The sequence below is a fragment of the Scardinius erythrophthalmus genome, assembly GCF_964197995.2.
Source record: "Scardinius erythrophthalmus genome assembly, chromosome: 6".
In the NCBI taxonomy this organism is placed as follows: domain Eukaryota; kingdom Metazoa; phylum Chordata; class Actinopteri; order Cypriniformes; family Leuciscidae; genus Scardinius; species Scardinius erythrophthalmus.
The window spans coordinates 49,360,294-49,385,391 of NC_138226.1; the positions used below are offsets into that span (position 1 = coordinate 49,360,294).

A 25,098-nucleotide genomic window follows, 5' to 3' on the forward strand; every position below is an offset into this window, starting at 1 on the left:
TAATAACTAATGCTCTTTTTACACACAGACTGAACACAATGAAGCATTGCTTGGTGATTGGTTGAGCTAAACTGGTATTATCTAATTGTGTAGTTAAATTTAACAGCTGACAGATATTCAACATAATTCATGTGTGAGACAGTCTAACAGAAGGACGGACAAAACCAGTCAAATATCAGCTGAGTTCTGCTCATATTATATTACTATTTTCTAAACTATAGCGAATAAACTGTGATAATGTGAGAAATGTTGAAGGTGTCTGAATAAAGACTATATTTGATTAGTGTGTGTGTGTGTGTGTGTGTGTGTGTGTGTGTGTGTGTGTGTGTGTGTGTGTGTGTGTGTTTGTGCGTGTGTGTGTGTGTGTGTGTGTGTGTGTGTGTGTGTGTTTGTGCGTGTCGTGTGTGTTTGCAGGAGTGAACGATGGCCATTCACGTGGACGGTCTGCTAGCCATCATCATCTTCTATCTGCTGATCCTGGCGGTCGGGATCTGGGCGGCGTGGAAGAACAAGAACTCCGGGATCTCAGCGGGAACGGACCGCAGCGAGTCCATCATGGTCGGAGGAAGAGACATCGGCCTGTTCGTGGGAGGATTCACCATGACCGGTGAGGGTTCCTCTCTAACCTTTCACCTTTAACCCTAACCTTAACCCCAACGTCGTTCATCACTTTTGATGGTGTGTTTTTCTCAATAATACAGAAACAGCGCTGAGATACAAAACTGTTGAAATTATGTATTATAAACTGTTGTGTGTTAAACTGTTTATTCATTTTTGGTAATAAAAAGGAATTTGCTGAAGTTGTTGCTGTTGAACAAGGAATACAACTTTAAAATGTAATTTTAATTTTGGTTCTTATTTTACTTTATTAAAGATAATTGTTTCTTAGAAATTATGATAAAACTTTAATTAAAGCCTTTATGTATTATGCATCATATTCATATTGTGCTCTATAATTCAATATATCTGTTCATAAATAATTATGACCAAAGGTAAAATGCATTATAATATTAGCAGATTCTGAATGTGGTTGTTTGTTGTGTTATAATGCGTTATATTTTCTAAAGCTGTAACAGTGATTGGATGAGAATTATAATGTATTATAACTGTGGTTACAGATATTCATACTGTTGCGAATCATCAGATTCGGCAAGATCCATTTGCAGCTTTTATTAAAGGGTTGATAGAATGATTTTATAGGGTATTTCACACTGTTCCTTAAAGTGTGGGGAGGGGGGGTGAAATGCTATTTCATGCATACTGAGTTTTTTACACTGTTAAAGAGTTGGATTCCCATGCTAAACATGGACAAAGTTTCAAACATTAAATTGTACGTTTGAAGGAGTATTTCTGTGCCAAAAATTGTCCTTCCGGTTTGTCCCAAGTTTCGGAAAGTTTTTTTCGAGTATGGGCCTGTGTGACGTCAGCTCAGGCGTAAATTCCTTATATGGGTCCTAAGGGCACTTCTCCCGGAAGGGCGCGCGCGCAACCGTGGACCAGAGCAAGAGAGCGAAAGCAGTACCTCATCAAAGCGCTCTGCTCGGCTTTAGGGAAGTCAGTGTCACCAAAGAAGTGTGTTTTTGGTTGCCAGGGCAAGACAACCCTGCACAGATTCCCAAAGAACCCAGCGTTAAGGGACTAGTGGATGGAGTTTGTTTTTTCAGAGCATCATCAACGGAGTTGTGTAAGACTGTTTGTTCCCTGCATTTCGACGATGATTGTTTTATAAACAAAGCCCAGATCGACGGATTTGCAGATCGTCTAATGCTTAAGGATCGAGCAGTCACACAACGATAAAGGTTCGCGGTCGCAGGCGGTGAGTAAAACTGTTTCAAATGTCTCTGTGTTGTTGTTAGCTCGGCGCGTAAGCACCTCAGAATGAAACAAGCTCCCTTTTATGGTATGCTTGTGAATATTTAGGTGAGCTGCACGCTGATTGGTTGGTTTACAACGAGGAATCTCCAAAGCAAAGACGCAACATGCCCAATGAAGATTGGCAGCACTCACTGGAGGTGAACCATGGAGACGTTAGGTGTGCAACCATATAAGTTTGAGCCTGAATCAGCACATTAAAACACAATGTGTGCTATTGTTGTGTGGTATTATCACATATAAATTTAAGTGAGGGGAGGAATAGGCCTTTATATTATTTATATATCTCACCGGGTCGTGCGGTTAGACAAGCATGCGCCACATTTAAGCAAGTGACGGTGTGCATGCTCCCACAGGGTGCGAACAGAGTTTTGGGCTGATTCCCCTGTGCAGTTGGGAGTTTTTCTCTCGGGAGCACAGAGCTGGATGTGCTAGCCAGTGCATTTGCCACCTCGCTGACCGATTCAACGGAATATTAAATTGTGGCGCGGGCCTCGAGAGAGCGACGCTGTGACACAGTGAATAGCACCGGACCTGCATGAGCACCTGGCCAGCAAAGCCTCTCCGTTTAACATGCAATACAACAGGGAACGCATTGTTAACCCATTGCTCTCTTGCTGGGCTTAGTGGTTTGTTAACTCTTTCCACTTCTTTTTTTTTTTTTTTGTCAGCCACCGCCAGCTTTTGATCATTGCAGAAGCAGTAAACTTAGCGTGCCGGCTAAACTGTGTCTGACTTCTCGACCACCATTGCAGTGGCGGAGCTTGGGGGTGGCCGTGGCCACCCTTGGTCTAAGCTTGGCCACCCCTTTGGCCACCCCTCTCACTCTCACAACTGCTGTTTCTGTCTCTTTTTTTATTGACAAAAATCACGTTTTTTAAAATGCTGAACCGTCTCTTTAAGACCACAAAAAACGTGAGACTTTTCAGACGCACACTCCAACTTCACTTCAGCGCCAGGCGCAAGTCATACGAGTGCGGAAATGAGCAAGTGCCGAATGAGCTTCAGCAGAACATCAGACAGTGATATGCACATAGTAAATATAGAGTCAATCTTTCTCAACTGATGGGTTGCAAGACCGTTTTGAGTAAGTCGAATAGTGTGCAGTCAACAACAAACGTAATTCTCTTTTTTTCTGATGCTACTTTTATTTTAGAAAATGTGTGTGAAAGCTTGTGACACTTCTGTCAGATGCTGAGAAAAGCGCGTTGTCCTTATTCAGTGGGCTATCGGTAAGATGAGATGTTGTCAGGCCAAATGTCAGTAAAACTAACTAACTTTCCTGTCATACGGCTGACAGCCGTTGTACTGTGCTTGCGGTACGCACATTACGCGCAAATGCGGCGTGCTGTAGCCGTAGTTCTGTCGTCAATTAACTCATGTAAGAATCAAAAAGGCGATTAATTATGGAACGCCAAATGGGTCAAATTTCGGCACTAACGAAACGCCTTTCATTCTCAAAACGCCGGTGTTTACGGCGTTTAAGACGAAAAGACGCCGCAAAGTACGGCGTTCTGTGGTACAAACGCCGCAAATTACGCTGTTTGCAAAGCAAAATCGCCGTCATTATCGGTGTTTTTTTTATCCAGCCAATGACGCCGTTTCTGACGCCGTAGGCCATCCATAATACGGCGTAATTTGCGGCGCTTCTGTCTGGCAAAGACGGCGAAAAAAGCGGCGTTTTGTATAATATTATAATCAGCCCCTCCCTTTTCTTCATAGTTCAGCCCATCTAATGAAGCAAATGGACAGACATATGTAGTAGATTGTCGATCTGAATGATCGGTTCTGTTTTTCTAACGTTGTTAGGACTAGTGTTTGGACTTTTATCGTGTCATATTTTTTATTTCTTCATTGGGCGCGTGTATCCTTCTTTTTCCTTTATCATATGTGGGTATGATTTTAGCCTCTGTTTACATTCATGTCTGTAAAATACATTAGATTTCCCAGCAATCTTGCTATGTTCAACAGGGCATTGGCCTGCGTGCACAGGCAGGGGTATCATTTTGCTCTTAATGACAGGGGTTCGGATCCAAGGTCCGACCGTATTGTTTGTTTTAACCCAATGTTTGGGGTCATGAGCCAAAGACGAAGATAAAATCACTCGCTCTTGGCTGAATAACTGTTGTAGCTTTAATAAGAATCAGTATACCGGTATGCCTATATTTAATTCAAACCGTGAAACTAATGTTTTTTTGTTGTTTTTTTACATTTGATTATTCAGTTTCTGTTGTTAAATAACCCTAATGTAGGATAACTTGAACCCCTAAACCCCGTGGTTTACACTGATGTTAAAATAACACTTCTTATGCTACAGTAAAACACTGATGTTCACTTTTAGAAGTTGTAGGGATGTTTTCTTGTCACAAAAAGAATGTGAAACACGTACATGGGTTATATAATTTTAAATATATTTTAAAGATAATTTATGTTACACATTTTAAGGATTATCATATGGCATATCGAATATCGCATTATTTAATGAGTTATCGCATTTTTCTTCAATATTGTGCAGCCCTATTCTGTAGCCTATTGATGTGTAACAAAAACATTCACTGTACAGTAGGCTACTCGCCATCGAAGGCGGCTATTCTCCAAGTGATAGTAATTTATAAATATAATGTTTCAAAGTTTCGTTTTGTGTAGCATATGAATTTCCTGATAGGCGGAGGGTGAACCAAAACGCGCTTCCCATTTAAAAAAGCAAGTTTCAAGTTACTTTTCACCGTGACTCCCCTCTCAATATCCGCTCTTTGCCAGTTTCACATTTATGTTTAAATATTATAATAGGCTATTGTTATTTTATTTCATTTATGTTGTTGATTATGAATAGTGAACAGCATGAGTAAGAGCTATAGGCCTAGCCTACATCCATGCGCAATATGACGGGACACATGAAGATTTTAACCACTTCATTAAGTTTTGTTTTGTAGACAGACTTTATTACATAATTTCGTTTTGTATGATTTGTATCTTAATTTTATTCAACGTTTCATCAAAAAATGGCCTGGATTTAATCAAATCAAATCAAGTATATTTGTATAGCACTTTTCACAATACAGATTGTATCAAAGCAGCTTCACAGTATTAAAATAAAATAATACAACAAAGTTTGTTTCTAGTGGAATTTATTGATTGATAGAATAAAATTAAATATCCCCAAAATATCCCCAACTGAGCAAGCCAAAGGCAACAGTGGCAAGGAACCGAAAAACTCCATCAAGTGACCTAATGGTGTCCTAAAACTCCATCAGGTGACCTAATGGAGAAAAAAAAACCTTGGGAGAACCCAGGCTCAGTCGGGGGCCAGTTCTCCTCTGGCGTTTATTAACTAGAGGCCGGATTGTAGTTTGAAACAGTGAGATTAACAATATTATATGAATGCCTGGCTGAAAAGATGCGTCTTTAATCTAGTTTTAAACTGGGAGAGCGAGTCTGAGCAACGAACAGTATCAGGAAGGCTATTCCAGAGTTTCGGAGCCAAATGTGAAAATGCTCTCCCTCCTTTGGTTGATCTGGATATCCTAGGTATGACCAAAAGCCTTGAATTTATTGATCTTAAAGAGCGCGATGGATTATAGGGTGATAGAAGATCCGTTAAATAGACTGGAGCTAAGCCGTTTAGGGCTTTATAAGTCAATAGCAATACCTTATAATTAATACGGAACTTTATAGGTAGCCAATGCAGTGATGATAAAATTGGTGTTATATGATCATATTTTCTTGATCTAGTAAGAACTCTAGCGGCTGCATTTTGGACTAACTGTAGCTTGTTAATTGAGGATGCAGGACAACCAGCTAATAAAGCATTACAGTAATCTAGTCTCGAGGTCATGAACGCATGAACTAACTTTTCTGCGTCAGAAACAGATAGCATATTACGTAGCTTAGCAATGTTTCTAAGGTGGAAAAAGGCTGTTTTTGTAACATACGAAATATGATTTTCAAAAGACAGGTTACAATCGAGTATAACACCCAGGTCTTTTACTGTAGAGGATAAATGATCATATAACACCGATTTAATAAAAAAATAAGCAAACCAAGAACATCGGGTTTGGATTAAAGTGAGTAACAAACGAACCATGTTTCCGCGGCCTTTGGGGCCGAAACAGCATATGTCTTTCTGCTTTTAATGAATGTCTTGCATGTCTCAATTACAGCAAGCCTCTAGGAAGTTATGATATTTGTGGCTTTAAAGCAATATGCTGTATTGTATAAAGTGGTATAAATAAACATGGTGCGACTCGACTAGGCTATAGAGTGCTGAACTGCAGAGATGGTCCACATCACTATATGACCAGACCAGACTTTTTTTATTTTTGTATGGCTTGAACGAGACGCACGCAGAGCCCGCTGCTTCAAGGTATTTAAATGAGACTAATAAAAAAAACACTTTTTTTTAACTCTTTTTTTAAAAACAAGTTTTTAATTACTCCAGTAAATAGGCAATTCCAAAAGTGCTGAGTCCAAGTTTGACTGAAACAATTAAATCCAAGATTTTATTTTAGAAAAATACAATAGGCTACAATAAAAAAAAAAAAAAAAAAAATACACATTTAAAAGAAAAAGCTAATACAATAATTAGCATTAGCCATTATGGAAATACAGACATCTCACAACTCTTGATTATTTACAGTCCAAAAAAATAGCATGTATTAGGCTATAATACGAGAAGATATTTCTTACAGTTTTCCCATGTATTTTTTACTGAAGCATTGTATTGTATTGTGTTGTGTTTTAGGGTTAAGGAAAATTCGAATTTTCCATTAATTTTCTGAATTTTCTGTATCAGAATCAGAATTTCTGGCGTTATTTTTAAGGGACCATTGTGGAAAAGGGGGCTAGAGATGGAAAATGTAATCGTCATTTTTTGCCAAGACTCTAAAAAATGCTGGGTTGTTTTAACCCAATGTTGGGTCAAATATGGACTAACCCAACATTGGGTTAAAAAATGCAGTTTAAAAATGGACAAATTGCATTGTGGACAAAATCAAAAATGGACAAAAATGCAATTTAAAAATGGACAAATTGCATTGGTTACTTTAAAAATGTAACCCAACGGCTGGGTTTGTCCATATTTGACCCAACATTGGGTTAAAACAACCCAGCATTTTTTAGATTAAGATACAAATCATACAAAACGAAATTCACTTTATTTAAAGTGAATTTCGTTTTGTATGATTTGTATCTTAATTTTAATAAATGTTTCATCTTGTTTTAATAGTGGCAAAAAATGACCATTAGCCTACATTTCCCATCTCTAGCCCCCTTTTCCACAATGGTCCCTTAAAAATAACGCCAGAAATTCTGATTCTGATACAGAAAATGTATAATTTAGTGTTACCAAAAAAAAAAAAAAAATTATAATCTTATAATCGTTATATTGTATGACATCAGAATGAACCGTTAAGTTAGTACAAAATATATTATTCACTGTTAGCAATATTAATGTCCATTTTACGGCAATGGCAGCGTGATAATAAATAATTTATATGTGAAATATATTGCAGTCTTGTATGATGGTCAAGAGCAGCGGTCGTCCTCGCTTGGGCTGGAGTCATCTCTTGTTTTAATAGTTCAATAGTTTAGGAAGGCTCTACCTCCTTTCGTGGACTATCCTGGGAACTGCTAAAAGAGCTTTATGGTCTTAAAAAGCGAAATGGACTATATCGTGAACACAGCAGCCACTGTAAGCGGGCTTAAAACAGTTGCTACACATCCTCATACAAGCTGTCATTTCTGTAATAAGTAGCCTACCGCCTGCTACTCGATCAGTTGTCAGCTATTGGGTAGTCTTCCGAAATTTAAAAGACAGACCAATACAAAAGAAACGAAATGAAAACAATACGGTCGGACCTTGGATCCGAACCCCTGTCATTAAGAGCAAAATGATACCCCTGCCTGTGCACGCAGGCCAATGCCCTGTTGAACATAGCAAGATTGCTGGGAAATCTAATGTATTTTACAGACATGAATGTAAACAGAGGATAAAATCATACCCACATATGATAAAGGAAAAAGAAGGATACACGCGCCCAATGAAGAAATAAAAAATATGACACGATAAAAGTCCAAACACTAGTCCTAACAACGTTAGAAAAACAGAACCGATCATTCAGATCGACAATCTACTACATATGTCTGTCCATTTGCTTCATTAGATGGGCTGAACTATGAAGAAAAGGGAGGGGCTGATTATAATATTATACAAAACGCCGCTTTTTTCGCCGTCTTTGCCAGACAGAAGCGCCGCAAATTACGCCGTATTATGGATGGCCTACGGCGTCAGAAACGGCGTCATTGGCTGGATAAAAAAAACGCTGATAATGACGGCGATTTTGCTTTGCAAACGGCGTAATTTGCGGCGTTTGTACCACAGAACGCCGTACTTTGCGGCGTCTTTTCGTCTTAAACGCCGTAAACACCGGCGTTTTGAGAATGAAAGGCGTTTTGTTAGTGGCGAAATTTGACCCATTTGGCGTTCCATAATTAAGGGGCCGATCACACCTGGCGCGTTTTTCAGGTTCGAAAACGCGAGGTGCACAGTACTTTACATTACACAGAACGAGCAGTGCGCTGCGTTTTTTATGTTGCTAGGCAACCAATGAAACAGCTGTCCTGTCAGTCAAGTAAACGTCAAATCAGCCTTTTATTACCTTTATTTACTTTATGTTAACATTGTGGTAGTTACGGTTCGTGAAGTCGTTAAGCTCCTAGTAACCCGCGAGAGCACCACAAGTTTATCCTCCATCATCGCACTTTCCTGGCGTTCAAGCAACTGTAGCATTCATCACTTAAACGGAAGGCCCGCCTCTCACTTCATTCGAGTGGACAGTGGGAAAAAACGCGATGACGTCGGGCGCTTTTTCCGCTCGGAGTTGCTTTTTTTTCAACTTCAAAAACGCCAGGCGCAGCGGGCGGTAAAACACGAGGCGCAGCAGGCGCATAAACAGCGCGCAGAATGCTCGCTGCCATAGGAAACCAACTGAAAATAGGCGCCTCTCACTGCAAAAAACGCGTCAGGTGTGATCGGCCCCTAAAGCTGTCAAAACTGCTTGCATGTATTTGTTATATGTGTCACATGTGTCTGGATTAAAATATTCTGCTATGTGAGATCACAATATAAGGCACAAATGGATATGTTTTAATGTCCAAATAAATGTGAGCACTGTGCATTTGTACTAGAAGATAGGCATTCATTTTGCGTTAATTTGTAAAGGACAAACAAAAATGGATAATTTTTAAATCCATAAAATAACTTAATTTTACATTCTGGCAACATTACATTATGAAAAACAACATTTTACATTATGTGCTGTTGACTTCCGCCTTGTTCACATTCTTGCACATGGGGATTCAAAAGATAACTTTTGTTTTACTTTTTAATTTAGGTATGATATAACTTTTGCAATTATTTATTTTGACAACTAATATAGAAAGTTAAACATTTTTTTGACAAACTCAGAATTGGTTGAATAGTTCATTGATTATATAAAACGTATTGAAGGTTGAATAATATTTGGACTACAGTATTATCTGCATGTTATCTCATCCATGAAGATGCAACAATGTAAAACAAGCTATTAGAGATTTTGAGAACCAGAACCAGAACCAAGCTAAATGAGCAAGTTGAACTTTAGCTATAGTGTGTGCCCTTTTATTACTATTTAATTAATTTTAACATGAGGTGGTGGGTAATAATAAAAAAATATATAAAATTCACTCAGTATTCTATGATTCCTAATTCACTACTATCTCAATTACAATTAAGTACAAATTAACTTTATTCAGTTGTGTAGGCACTAAAACAGTCCAATACATTATAGTCAAATGATTTTTTATGATAAAATAATTAAGATTTCTGTGCCACCCCAGACTGGTTGCTGACCCTAGCCTGGCCACCCCTATGAAAAAATCCTGGCTCCGCCACTGCACCATTGATATTCCTGGGCCCAGAAAGTGGGCTGTGTGTATGCAAATTTAGGGACGTGACAAAGGTACAGACCAGATGCAAATAAGGAAATCCCCCAAGTGTTACGTAACATCTGAGCTGATTTGAGATCCGACCGTTTAACAGCTGCAGTTAAAAGTTTTTAGATTTTCATATTAAGGAGGTGACACAGGATTTTGAGATTCTCCGGAACGAACCCCTCCCAGTCGACCAGGTACTGGAGAATATTGCCCCAGCGCCTGGAGTTCGAGCAACTTGTGCGCACGATATGCCTCCTCGCCGTCAATCAGGATAGGTGGGGGTGTCTGTGAGTCTTAGGTCTCTGGTGGAAAGCCAAACCCATTGGCCAGGGTTGTACTTCAGAGCAGGACAGCGGTGGCGGTTGGCTTGTTGTTCCTGACATCTGACTGCATGAAAATAGTGAGTGTGAGCCGGGTCCCAAACCTCCTCGTTCTTTTGCAGCCATTCAGTGACGGATGGTAGATCAGTAGGTTCGCCAGACCAGGGGAATAGTGGAGGTTGAAAGCCCAGAATACATTTGAAGGGGGTCATGCCAGTGGCGGGTTTGACAAGAGAGTTCTGGGTGTATTCTGCTGCACTCCGATTGTTGTTGTTATTGACAGGAAGAACGAAGGAAATCAGATGACGTCCTGGTTCAGACGCTCAGTTTGTCCATCTACCTCCACAATCTATTGTCGTTCGGGATCTGGATGTCGTAGAATGGGAGCTGATGTGAATCGTGTTCTCAGCTCATTGAATGCTTGACGTGACTCTATGGACCAGTTCAGACGGGCAGTGTGACGTTTAGTCTTAGCGGTTAAGGGAGCGGCAACAGCACTGAAGTTTAGAGAAAACGCCTGTAGAAGTTTGCAAACCCCAGGAAACGTTGTAGTTTTTTTGACAGTTTGGGGTAATGTCCAGTCCAAGACCGCCTTGACCTTCCTTTCATCCATGGCTACCCCCTCCTGACTGATAACATATCCCAAGAACGACGTGCTTGTTTGATGAAACTCACATTTTTCAGCTTTGGCGTAGAGTTGGTATTGCATGAGGCATTTCAGGACTAGCCTGACATGACGGGTGTGTTCCTCCATGGAGTTTGAGTAGATTAAGATATTGTCGATGTATACGATTACCCATCTATCCAGCATGTCCCGAAAGATGTCATTCATGAATGACTGGAACACGGATGGACTGATAGCTAGGCCGAAGGGCATAACCAAGTACTCAGAGTGCCCACTCGCCGATACGAATCAGGTTAAAAGCATTGTGTAGGTCCAGTTTAGTATAGTACTTGGCTTGAGGTAATGGGTACCTGAACTTGACTATGTTGTCATTCAGTCCACGACAGTCAATACATGGTCGTAAACCTCCATCTTTCTTTTTCACAAAGAACAATCCGGTGGCTGCTGGTGAAGTTGAAGGTCTGATAAAACCCTTGGCTAGTTCTTCTTCAATGTAGTGTTTCATGGCCTCAGATTCGGGTTGGGACAGAGGAAATAACCTTCCCTTGTGAGGTGTGGTACCGGGAATGAGATCTATGGCACAGTCAAGTGAGCAGTGTTCAGGGAGTTGAGAAGCTTTTTCCTTGCTGAAGGCTTCGGTGAGATCTGCATACTCGGATGGTAAGTTTAACCCTTCAGGATCTGGTGTGGAGGTATCTGAGATGTGACGTGAAACTCGAGAGACTATAGACAGGCAGCAATCTTGGCAGCTGGTGTCCCATTGAATGATTTGGCCCTCTCTCCAAGAGATGTGAGGATTATGGGTGCGTAATCAGGGTAGACCGAGAATGATGGAGTGAGGAGCATGGATGACGTAAATGGACTGCATTTATATAGCGCTTTCACAGACCTATGGCCACCAAAGCGCTTTACATAGCCTCACATTCACCCATTCACACACTCATTCATACACCGACTGCGGTGTCAGCCATGCAAGGCGCCATCCAGCTCGTCGGGAGCAGCTGGGGTTAGGTGTCTTGCTCATGGACACCTCGACACTTGGTCAGGTGGAACCGGGGATTGAACCACCAACTTTCTGGTTTGTAGACAGGTTAGTTACATGAACCACTGAACCACTGCCGCCCAAGTAAAACTTGATAGTTTCAGAGTGCAGGGTACCGATGTGCATTTTGACTTCTCCGAGGGGTCGGCCATCTTGCTCCTCCACAGTCAGGGAGGAATTACAGAGGAGGCGGTGTGGGAGCCTCCTCTGTAACACATGCTTTATAAGCTTCAGAATTAATGCATTCAAGCTAATTTTATAATGCATTATATAAAGGCTTTAAGTAAAGTGTTACTGAAATTGTTTAATTATAATTTTTCTTTCTTCCTTTCTCCTTAATATACTAATTAGAAACTGAAAGTATACAAGAAAGTCATTAACTTCTTCTGTTTGGTTAATTGGGATATTAAAAATGAATGAAATAATCAAGGAATATCGTATAGAGTGTGTGGCATATAGAACTGCTCAAGAACACACTCTCACAAACACAGTCACTGACAAACACACACAGACAATTACACAAACATCGACACACACACACACACACACACACACACACACACACACACTCAAACATCCCCCCCACACACACACACACACACAAACATTAACATACACACACTGGCACACACTGGCACAAACATCAACACACACACACACACACACACACACACACACACACATCACTCACACAGTGTTCAGTGTGTTTGTGTATGTGTGTAAGTGAGTGTGAATCTGTTGGTGATTTTGTCAGTGTGTGTGTGTGTCAGGGTGTGTGTGTGTTGATGACTGTGTTGATGACTGTGTCAGTGTTTGTGTGTGTGTGTGTGTGTGAGAGAGAGTGTGTGTGTGTGTGTGTGTGTGTGTGTGTGCTGATGACTGTGCCCTATCTTACACACGGCGCAATGCAGCGACGGAGCTACGCTAGTGTGTTTTGCTAGTTTCAGTCCGGCGCAGTTATCATTTTCACATCCTGCGCAACGTTGTTTAAATAGCAAATGCATTTGCGCCCATCTGTGCGCTCATGGGCTGCTGGTCTGAGAATGAGGTGTGTTCTGCGCATTGTTGACACGTTGCTATTTTGAGGCAACAGAAATAGACTGAGCCACTGACCGACTGAAACCTGCTCTAAAGTCAATGGCGCAATATTTATTTTGTTAAATATTTATAGCGCGTTAGTAATGTCCGCCCAAAGGCGGGTCCACACCGCACATACATTCTGATTATTAAACACACAGGGATGCACAGCAGCACACAAACATGTCAAATATTTAAAATAAAAGGATTACAATGTAAAAAAATATTATTGTGCACATAAAGATATGGTGGCTTTTCTCATAGATGTTCTGCTTGCGGACTTTTACCTCGCGCACGAGCAGATCCGTTTACGCTCTAGAGACGCAAAGTCTGTCATGTAAATAGCGAATCTGCCATGGCGCGAGCGCAACTGGCGCTGATTGGTTTAACTCACATAAATCCCAAAACACACCCATTACTCAACTGATGACTGGCAGTGTGTGTGTGTGTGTGTGTGTGTGTGTGTCTGTGTGTGTGTGTTGATGACCGTATGTGTGTGTTGATGATGTGTCTCTGTCTGCAGCTACATGGGTGGGCGGCGGCTACATCAACGGGACAGCGGAGTCTGTGTATTTGCCTGGCTCCGGCTTGGCTTGGGCTCAGGCTCCGTTCGGATACGCGCTCAGTCTGGTCGTGGGTGAGATGCTTTTACACCGATCAGTCCATCATAATTCATGCATTTAAAAGTGTATTACCACATTCAGCACCTCACTGTAATGAAAACAAGATTTTTGTGTCTGTGAGCTTTGAGCTCAGATACCAGCTTCTGTAAAACACAAAAGAATAAATCTTGTCAGGCCAGTTTTCAGAGCCACTCTCCAGCGTATGAGCTCCTGTCCTGCTGTGGTTCTGACCGTGAGCTGCTCTCTCTCTCTCTCTCTCTCTCTCTCTCTCTCTCTCTCTCTCTCTCTCTCTCTCTCTCTCAGGTGGGCTGTTCTTCGCCAAGCCCATGCGCTCCCGAGGATATGTGACCATGCTGGACCCGTTCCAGCAGCTCTACGGGAAGAGGATGGGCGGCCTGCTCTTCATCCCTGCATTATTGGGAGAGATGTTCTGGTCAGCGGCCATCCTGTCAGCGCTGGGTGAGCACACACACACACACACACACACACACACAGGTGAAGCTCCAGCCTCCATCAGTCTTCAGTGTGTCTCACCCTCGTCCTCTGCACAGGGGCGACGCTCAGCGTGATCGTGGACATCAACATCAATGTGTCTGTGGTGATCTCGGCGCTCATCGCGGTCTTCTACACGCTGGTCGGAGGACTGTACTCTGTTGCCTACACTGATGTCGTCCAACTCTTCTGCATTTTTCTGGGTTTGGTGAGCCTTCTCTACAAACTTGTGCGACAGAAAATATAACGTCTGTTACGTATGTAACCCTAGTTCCCCGAAGAGGGAACGGAAAGCTGTGTCGAAATGCTGGGGAAACGCCCCTGTGTGATTGCATCATGAAGCACGTATGGAATCAGTCCAATGGCGAGGCGGAACATCATATTCGTTAGGCTGAAGCAAGTCGATCACGGGCATGCAGGGAGTATGGCAGGGCGACGCAGAGTCTCCTTCCCTCTTCAGGGAACCAGGATTACATACGTAACCAAGATGTTCTCTTTCAAGGGAACTCGAGCTGCGTCGAAACGCTGTGGGAACGCTAATACCCACGCCGCCATAAGAGCAAGTGTCCATCCGTGTGAAGTCAGTGCACACATTTAGATGAAAGCACCTGCGCCCCTGGAGTGGAGCTGAAGTCAAGATCATAAAACCTCATGACTGTGTGCGGTGAGGACCAGCCTGCTGCCTTACATACATCCTGGAGGGAAACTCCTGACAGTAAAGCTTTAGAAGCAGTCATACTCCTAGTCGAGTGAGCTGGTACAGCTAAAGGTGAAGGCTGACCAGCCGACTCATAAGAAAGTGAGATATCCTCGACCACCCACTTGCTCATTCTCTGCTTAGATGCAAGGTACCCTTTCCTGGGTGACCCGAAGCAAATTCCACAGGGCAGACTTCCTCCACAGGGCAGCTCTGTGGACATGAGCATCTAGTGCCCTCACCGGGCAGAGCAGATTTAGCTTCTCTTGGTCTGACGTCAGAAAAGGAGGAGGATAGAAAGCCTGCAGTACTGTTGGTCTAACAATATTAGTAGGGACCTTAGGAACATAGCCGGCCTCAGGTGAAGAAAGGCCTTCACCATGCCAGGCGAAAATTCCAGGCACAAGGGAAATCCCGAAAGTGCTTGAATGTCTCCAATCCTATTGAGAGACAAAATAGCGAGGAGAAAGATGGTCTTAAAGGTGAAAAACTTCTCAGCAACTTACTCAATGGGCTCGAGCGGAGCTAGAGAGAGGCCTACTAAAACAATAGCCAAATCCCAAGATGGTACCCTTGTGCGGACTGCTGGCCTCAGCCTCAAAGTGCTGAAGGAAACGAGTTATTAGTGGGTGTCTCCCCAAAGATTCCCCACTCAAAGGGATGTGGTAGGCAGGTAGTGCCACCACGCACACCCTCAGTGTGAAGGGGGATAACCCTGTGGAGAAACGCTCCTGCAAGAACTCCAGCACTGCACCCACTGGGCAGTTAACCGGGTTCAGCTGGTGCTTTGCACACCAAAAAGTGAATAATCTCCACTTCAAGGCTTAGAGATTCTTTGTGGATGGAGCTCTGGAGTGGAGGATGGTCTCAACCTCAGTTGAGAGACCAGAACATATGAGCTGGGCCCCCTCAGAGGCCAGGCCCACAGCTTCCACAGTTCTAGGCGGGGATGAAGGATTGTCCCACTCGCCTGTGGGAGTAGATCCCTCCTGATCGGAATCTCCAGAGGAGAGCCATCGAGGAGAGACACTAGGTCCGAGAACCATACTCGGGCCAGCCAGAACGGGGCTACTAGCAGTAGACTGACCCCGTCCCGGCGAACTCTCTCCACAACAGGATGTCTGCTTCCTGATTTAAATACCCAGGGATGTAAACTGCCTTTAGAGGGAGCAACTTCCCTTGGGCCCACAGGAGGATCTGGTGAGCCAGCTTGTATAAGGGGCACGATCGCAGACCCCCCTGATGGTTTATATTTGAGACCACCAATGTGTTGTCTGAACGAACAAGCACATGATGGCCCCTCGGGTCTGGGAGGAAGTGTTTTAGAGCCTGGAACACCACCAACGGGGGAACACGAGCCGAACCGCCCTCCTCGAAGAGCGATCGGCGGGAGTGCAGCTTTTTCAATGATAGCCGCACACAATGCTCACATTCCTGGAGAGCCGACTGGGCATACTGCACTCCCAAACAAACAACACATAGTTGGTGTGTATCCCCACCCGTGAGATAACGAGTGCAAGGATGAACACTCTGTTCGCTCGCCATTATATAGTTTTTTCTTTTATAATATATATATGGTGAAAAACTTCTGCCTAGCAACTTCTAAGGACAGACAAAAACACCAGAATCAATGATTCACACACAGAGCGCTTGCTGAAGACACAGAACTGGTTCAGGTGTGCTTTATAGTTTCCTAGTCTGTGACATCACCTACCTATGGCGTTCCGTCTCGTCATTGGTCTGATTCCATACGTGCTTCATGACGCACTCACGCAGGGGCGATCCCACAGTGTTTCGACACAGCTCGGGTTCTGTACTGGAAAACAAGACAAAAATACTGATTAAGAACATGATTTTTGCAGTGTGTTTGTCAATAGCAGGAGTGTGAGACAATCTGTGTTTTTAGGCCATAAAGTACCTTATAGTCTCTAGTCGTTTTTGCTCGTTTTCTCCCCACAATGAAAGTAATGCAAATGTATGAAGTTTCTGAATTAAACGCACAGTGAATTAACATGCGGTCTAATGTGTTGCTGGATTATGGGATTATTGAAAGACCTTGATAAAAGCAATATTGAGCTGTACGTTTTATAAAGACCAAGGAACATTTTCTATGTTTGCCAACCGTTTTTATTAACAATTTCTCTTGCATCATCATTCTAGATGCAAATACAAACTTCTGCTTTAAACTACCAATGGAATTATATTAGGTTGCATTTAGTTTATGAGAGTCTTCCTTTGAAAACTCATATCAGCCAGTTTTGTGATCGCTAATAACTGAACATTTAATCGCTAAAAAAAAAAAGGCAAAACGGCAGTAACAAACATGAATTTACAAAGCGACTATTAATTCATCTTGTGCTTTCTGTCTGTCTTTTTATATTAAAAAAATATAATAGAGCAACTGAGTGGATGGGTTTGTTATTAGAGAATGAAATAATCTGCACCATGATTTCATGGCATCCATCTGTAATACGCCACAGTACTGATGTTAATCTGGTCAGGTTGATGATTATTGAGGTAGTGACATCCCTGAACGTGTGTGATTGTGTGTCTCCAGTGGATCAGTGTGCCGTTCGCTCTGTCCAGTCCTGCCGTGTCGGACATCGGAGTGACCGCCGTCACCGCAGTGTTTCAGCCTCCGTGGCTCGGAGAGATCGACCCGTCCGACGGCTGGATATGGGCCGATAACTTCTGCCTGCTCGTACGTATGTCTGTGCGCTAACATGTGCTTCCCAGTGATGGGTTTACATCAGTGCATGAGACGGAAGAGTTCTGGCTCATTTTAAATTCCACTCAAACACACACACACACACACACACACACACACACACACACACACACACACACACACACACACTCACATCATATCCCGTACTCTACTGGTATCTGTGTAGGGTTAGTGGAGTCCGGCTGTTGACGACGACCCAATCCTGCTGCTGTTTCAGTGTGTGTGTGTGTGTGTGTGTGCAGATGCTGGGCGGGATCCCGTGGCAGGTGTATTTCCAGCGGGTTCTCTCGGCCTCCTCGGCTAGTTATGCTCAAGTCCTGTCGTTCCTGGCCGCTTTCGGCTGTCTCGTCATGGCCATCCCGTCCGTCCTGATCGGAGCCATCGGAGCCTCCACAGGTAGAAACCTTCCTTCTCTCTCTTCAATCCAACACGGAAGAGACTTAAACTGCAGTTCATCGACTGGCCTCTAGAGACAGGCTCCAAAAGAGAGTCAATCCCAGAGACCTCCATGTTTAAATGCCCAACTTTACAGCAGAAAAACACATGTTTACAGTCTGGTGCTAAAAGTGGTTTTGGTCTATACAGCTAATTTTGCTCTTCATGACGACTGTGAGGGGGTGAATATTTTTATGACTCATCCGTTTAAATGATATTGCTCCTTAAATTTCTGCATAATTAAGGGCGTGGCCACTTGAGTGACAGGTGGATTGCCGCTGATGTCACTACTAGCCGCTTGTCTGCTAGCGTTAGCATCACGTCACCTCAGCTAATCTCGCCTCTTTGCCAATTTTCGTTTATTCGGGAGTGATGCACTGCCCAGATGGTGACGCCGCTACTTCAGAAACGCTCTTCAGAAACATGCGGGTGACGTCACACACACTACGCCAGTGCTTTACACAGTCCATGGCAGAAAGGCATCGGTGCGAGCTGCTCTGAGATCAGGGACGGACGGGCTGCTGATTCCAGATGCTGCTGTCAGGAATGTTCCAGGAGTTTCTCTGAATCTACTGGGACTTCATTAATGTTGTTGATCGCAGAGTCTCAGTTAATCAGCAGATGTTTACTGAATGAAGACTGATGTACAAAAGTCATTACATCTTGTACAGTTAAATCAGGCCATAGAATGTGTATTTTCTACTATAGATTATACTGCATACAGTGATATATAATTAAAGGAGTAGTTCACTTCAGAATTAAAATTTCTTGATAATTTACTCTCCCCCACGTCATCCAAGATGTTCATGACTTTCTTTCTTCAGTGGAAAAGAAATGAAGGTTTTTGAGGAAAACACTCCAGGATGTTCCTCCATATAGTGTCTTCAATGGGGTCCAACGGGTCGAAGGTCCAGATGTGAGTTTCAGTGCAGCTTCAAAGTCTCGACACGATCCAGCTGAGGAATAAGAGTCTCATCTAGACAAACCAGCCGACATTTTATAACAAAATAAACATTTATATAATTTTTTTTATATACTGAAACTCACATCTGGACCTTCGACCCGTTGGACCCCATTGAAGACACTATATGGAGAAACATCCTGGAGTGTTTTCCTCAAAAACCTTAATTTCTTTTCCACTGAAGAAAGAAGGACATGAACATCTTGGATGACGTGGGGGAGAGTAAATTATCAGGAGATTTTAATTCTGAAGTGAACTACTCTATTAAAGCTTCTACTGTGTGTGTGTGTGTGTGTGTGTGTGTGTGTGTGTGTGTGTGTCATCAGACTGGAACCAGACGTCGTACGGGCCGGTTCCTCCGGTGGAGAAGGACGAGTCGGACATGATTCTGCCCATCGTGCTCCAGCACCTCTGCCCGCCCGCCGTCTCTTTCTTCGGTCTGGGAGCCGTCTCCGCCGCCGTCATGTCCTCCGCCGACTCCTCCATCCTCTCCGCCAGCTCCATGTTCGCTCGCAACATTTACCAGCTCGCTTTCCGTCAGTCCGTGAGTTCTTCATGCCATCACTCCACTTATGGGTCTTATTCAGTCGTGCGCACGTACTATAAAAGCAATGTAAAACAAAAACAAAATGTATTTTGTATATATGAACATTATTTCTAGAAACTGAATAGCAGAGTGACCCTACAATACATAACAAATGTGTGCTTGATGTGGGATGTGTTTTACATTAAATGGATGCCAATGTTTTGCAGTCTGGGTCTATATAAAAGGTGTTTGTAGTGTTTTACCTGTCTGGATCGGAGGTACGGTTTAAGTAGATAAGGTAAGGCAGAAGTTGATTATGTGGCAGCTCTACAGAAATGTGTGCTTCAGTTTCTTAAAGCCCTAGTGAAGAAGCTTTGCAGGAAAACATGCATGACAAAGACTGTGGTGAAGAAACCGTAGAGAAAAAGCCTGTAGAGAGAGAGAGAAAACGAGACCTGTCTTTAGATCTGCCACCCAGTTCTTCATGTTGTGCCAGTGACATTCATTTTGTCTGATCAAATGCGTATAAATCCTAAATCATATTGTAGATTATGATGGCAGCATTTGAAATGCTTGCATTTGTCACTCGCAAAACAGTGAAATTGTATGGAGTTAATATTGTGCCATAATTAAACAAACAAATCCAGCATTTTGCAAACAAACTCAATTGGAAACTCAAAAGGAAAACTCGACTCACAAACAAACAGAAATTGTATATTGTTTGTTTTGTTCATCAATTATTTTATTACATTAATAGTTAAGCTGACTGAATTCCAACTAAATAAATAAATAAGTGGGACCCTCTTTTCAATTAAATGAAATGTTCTCGTTAATTTATGGAGAACGTAAAAAATAGACTTGTTCAGAAAATGTAAAGTTTTTACAAAAATGTAAAAAACCAACATATGAGGGCAGAGCTTTCAGCTTATAGATTCCCCTATCCTAGAGAGTGAATTGCTAAGTGCTAATCTGTCTAGATATGTAATGAACATTTTGAAAACCTCAAAAAGGTTAATTATAGATAAAGACAGAAACACAAGCTGTTCACCGGTCATTTTCCTCAGCTCTGGCAACGGCAAGTTTCAAATCAGTGCTTCTCCAGGAGACTAGCGCTAAATTAATCCCCTAGTTTAGCGCCATCTACTGTTCTAGAAGAGGAAGTTGCTCAACTGCATTTGTGAGAAAATCAAGCCGAGATCTCATAAAAAGCCAAGTGTCACACAATCATAACAGACAGATATGCATTTGTATGCACTAGATTTGGTATTTGTTCAAAGGTTACATGCAATTTGTAGGATGGTTTGTATTTATTTGTGAAACATCATCTAGGCTCATTTATTTATATTTGTAAAACACAATACATATTTGTTACTCCACTGCATTTTAGCTCAAATTGACCTTTGTACTTGCACATTGCTTTGTTTGTTTGCAAGTCGAGTTTTCCTTTGCAAAGCAGGTCGAGTTTGTTTGCAAAATGCTGGATTTGTTTGTTTATTTATGGCACAGTATCAACTCCATAAAATGGTTGTGTTTGCGATGCTGTTTACTTCCACTGGGTGAAACTGGATGCTGAAGGTGCACTCAGTGTGTGTTTGCTAAAGAAAACCAATCATTAAAATGACATGAGATAAGGACTTTACACACATCAGTCTTCAAGAAACAAATGTTTCATTCACATATTTTATGAGTGTAAATACAAACAGCAGAAGTCACATGACCTCAACATCACCATCACTAAGCTTTCGTAACTCTTTCAGTCTTCACTTGTCAAGAATGGAGCCAGACCTGGATGTTCAGATAGGTCACAACATTAACCAACATTATAAAACGGTTAATTCCAGTCCTTGATTCTGATTGGTCGATAGCTGTGTTTTATTCACGATAAACCGCTTCACTCTGTTCTATGTATCACTACTCAACACCCCTAGCAACCACTCTTAGCAACTTAAACATATGTTTGTTCTCATTGATATTGTTCATTGAAGCTTATAGAGTACTGTGAGAGATCGAGTGAGCGAGTGTACCTGCATTTACAGTGGATATAGCATTTTCCTTCAGGTCAGTCCTATATTCATAATAAAATATCCATTTGGATGTCCACTGTCATATCTTGTCCTTTTAAAAGTTAAGGGGTTTTCACGTGACAGTCATTTATCAGTTGCGTCTTGCTTCTCCTTGTTCACAAGTTTCAGTCCTTTCAATATAAAAGTCTTCTCCACTGACTGACTCACTCATAAAGACGGTCTTTGCCGCCATCTAATGGAGAAATAAAGTAACTCCTGTTGCTGTTCACGGTCAGGCTGGGACTATTCTTTCCAGCGGAAGGAAGGCTTTTAGTGATTTTACTTGATGAAAGTTGCATTGATACATATTTTTTGGCTTTAATATTTGTATTGTGGGTTAACCATTTTATAAAATCAATAAGGTACTCGAGGCTAGTGCTGTGTGGTGAAGAAGTCACGTCTGACTCCGCTTCGCGTCAAGCCTAACAACGCCCTCAGCTGTGACTTCTTCACCATACAGCACAGCCTCGAGTACCTTACTGCTTACGAATAATGTGCACTGATGAGTCATTGCCAATGACGGCACAAGCGCAGTGAACGGGTCCGCCCTGATGTCATGTCTTGCGTGTGTGTGTCTCCGGCAGGCGTCAGACCGAGAGATCGTGTGGGTGATGCGGATCACCATCTTCGTGTTCGGAGCGATGGCCACGGCGATGGCCCTGCTGACGGGCTCCGTGTACGGCCTGTGGTACCTGAGCTCGGACCTGGTGTACGTCATCATCTTCCCTCAGCTGCTCTGTGTGCTGTTCGTCAAGGGCACCAACACCTACGGGTCGGTGGCGGGGTACGTGTTCGGGCTTCTGCTGCGGGTCGGTGGAGGGGAGCCGTACCTCCGGCTGCCTCCGTTCATCTACTATCCCGGCTGGCGGCCGCGGGAGAAGCAGCACCGCCTGACGCTGGAGGTGGAGCGCTACGTGGAGCAGAGGTTCCCCTACAAGACCGTCTCCATGCTCGCGTCGCTTCTGAGCAACGCCGCCTTCTCCTATCTGGCCAAATACCTGTTCGAAAGTGGGACGCTCTCGCCCAAGTACGACTTCCTGGACGCAGTGCTTTCCAAACACAGCAAGGAGACGATGGACAAGACGACGCTCGTCACGCACGACAACATCGTTCTGTCAGAGCTGGCTGCTGTGAAGCCCAGGCACGGAAGCTCTCTAGCGGGAACGTTCGTGAACACAGACGTGCTGACGGACGAGGACACCGTCAGCCCAGACGCAGACAACCAGCACCAGCAGAGGGACTGTTGAGGACGACAGCGGCGAGGACACAGCAGGGAACACTGGGACGAAACTAGTAGGACATTTATCATAATGTGACGTGACCTTTCGATGGTATGTATGAAACAAGTTTACGTTTATTCACTTTTTTTCTGCTCAGAATACAACTGTTATAGAACAACACGATTTCAAAAGCGTTGGCTACTGTAAATAATCTTGTTTTGATGGTTACTCGCCCTCATGTCTCGTATTAGTGTACAGTGAAAGCAAACAGTGGCTGTTAATGCTCCAAAGATGAGAGAAAAGTATGTGCACTATATTCCAATTCCAATATTAGCTGTCTTAAAGTGCCCCTATTGTGCTTTTTGGGATATTCCCTTTAATGTGGTGTTTAATACAGCTGTTTGTGAATGTGAAAGATCCACAAAGTTTCAAAGATCGAAGATAATCGTCTCCTCAAAGAAAGAAGTGATTCTGAACTGAAACGAGTCGTCTCACTTCCTGCTGAACCTGCGTAGGTGTGTACCTAATTTGCATAATGCCAGCCTGTGGTCTTGATAGTCTGAACAGCTCTTAGCTCCGCCCTCAAACACTGTAGTTTATCTGAGACTGGAAGAGTTTGGTTCGTGTTGTTCATGTCGAGAAGACGCTGTTTTCTGCTGACAAAGCAAGTCCACTTTAATGAGATTGATACGGTAAAACCCACGCCATCGTTACTGTTCGTATCACTGTGATCAAGAGGTGAGATTCAGATATGATAATGAGTGTTTGGTTTCTGACCAATCAGAGCAGAGCAGCTCTCAGAGAGGCGGGGCTTAGAGAGACTGAATCTTCAAACGAAGCGTTTCAGACACTGAGAGAAAAGAGCTGATGCTGCAGTGGAGATTATGAGAGAATTACAGTGTTTTTGACCTTGTTGTAGGAGACTCAGAAACTAAATCAGAGGCCTTTACAGTAGCATAATGGGGCAGTTTAACTACTATGCAGTTACTTAATAAAACTAAGCAGTTGATCCACTCTTCTTATTTTTCATTATCTTTTTTTTAAGTCACTATTCACTCTCAAATGTCATTCATATTCAAACTTGCTGCATAAAGATATGGCGAGACTTTACTACTAATCTTGTTTTTTACATTTTTGGAGCTTAACAGCGTCTGTCCCTATGAAATTTCATTGCACAAAAAGAGTTGAACATTCTGTTTCATGAAAGAGCTGGAATTGAGGGTGAGTAAATGATGACAGCATTTTCAAATATTCCTAAAACGCTGGGTATGTATTATTGATATTTTTCATTAGTTATTTTGGCTTTTGGTCATTAGATGCAGGTCATTTATTTGAATGAATCTGATGTGAATTCCCTGCGTCTCTATTCATTACTTCCAAAGCAGCAGCAACGGTACCACCTCATTTCTGAGAAATATGTAATGCGTAGCTTTTATTGATAAAAGTCACAGTGGCAGTCTTGAGTATATACAGTATATATGAAGAGTTCAGATGCAAAAGCCTCTAAGTGCCATCTGAAATTTTCTTCTAGAATGATCATTTTTATCAAGCTCGTATATTTATGTTCAGTTATTTCACTTAAATGGCCATGAAAATTACATTTAAGTGAAATTACTGAACTTAAATATACGAGCTTGATCAAAATGATCATTCTAGAAGAAAATTTCAGATGGCACTTAGAGGCTTTTGCATCTGAACTCTTCATATATACTGTATATATACACATATATATTTATGTAGAGTAATCTGCCAGCAGGGCACAAGCTGATGGGTCGTCTCGCTGTAATCTGCCATTGAGCTTGATTTAGTCTCGCTCCAGTGTTTGCTGAAGCTGCAGTGTGCTGTCTGGATTTCCTCTATGAATATTAGAGAATGATGGATTAGTAAGCTTGGATCTACACTAAAACATGTTTGGTAATTACGTTAAGCCTGGCTAGACTCAGGTGATTAGTTTGTATAAACCTTAAGGCAATGTCAGCCCAGTAACACATAGCTAGGTTATATATAACCATATATCATGTATTTTGTGTGGATTTAATCAGCAATCCCGTCATATATATCTCTTTGGTTGGGACAGATGTTTAATGCATTTGGCTATGATATGTAGAAACTCGCTGGCACATTGGCATACACTGGTCCAAGCACAATTATAGCAAGTAAACACAAGTCTCGCTGGTTGACTTGCTTTGTTGGGTTTTTGTGTTTTATGTTTGTTTGTGCGGCCACAGCATACCTATGTGTGTGTGTGTGTGTGTGTGTGTGTGTGTGTGTGTGTGTGTGTGTGTGTGGCCTGGCCCTTCAGTATATTCTTCTCAAACGTTCATAATTCTTCAGCAGGACATGCGTCAGTGTCAAGCAGTGATCGTCCCACAGGTCTACTTCAGACTCGCCGATAACTCTATTGCCAGATGGATTGCAGGGCAGCGGTAGACTAATGTTCAATTAC

The 25,098-nt window shown here is 42.5% G+C and overlaps 1 protein-coding gene across 1 annotated transcript; it reads left to right on the forward strand.

The window, feature by feature from the left end:
• Window positions 1–423: 423 nt before the first annotated feature.
• Window positions 424–22,679, forward strand: LOC308692403 (high-affinity choline transporter 1; the record flags this gene model as incomplete). Its single annotated transcript, XM_081368373.1, has 8 exons — window positions 424–607; window positions 13,431–13,544; window positions 13,834–13,989; window positions 14,082–14,230; window positions 17,277–17,420; window positions 17,690–17,843; window positions 19,170–19,387; window positions 22,017–22,679. The coding sequence occupies 8 exons, from the start codon at window positions 424–426 to the stop codon at window positions 22,677–22,679; spliced, it is 1,782 nt and encodes a 593-aa protein (XP_081224499.1).
• Window positions 22,680–25,098: the final 2,419 nt, after the last annotated feature.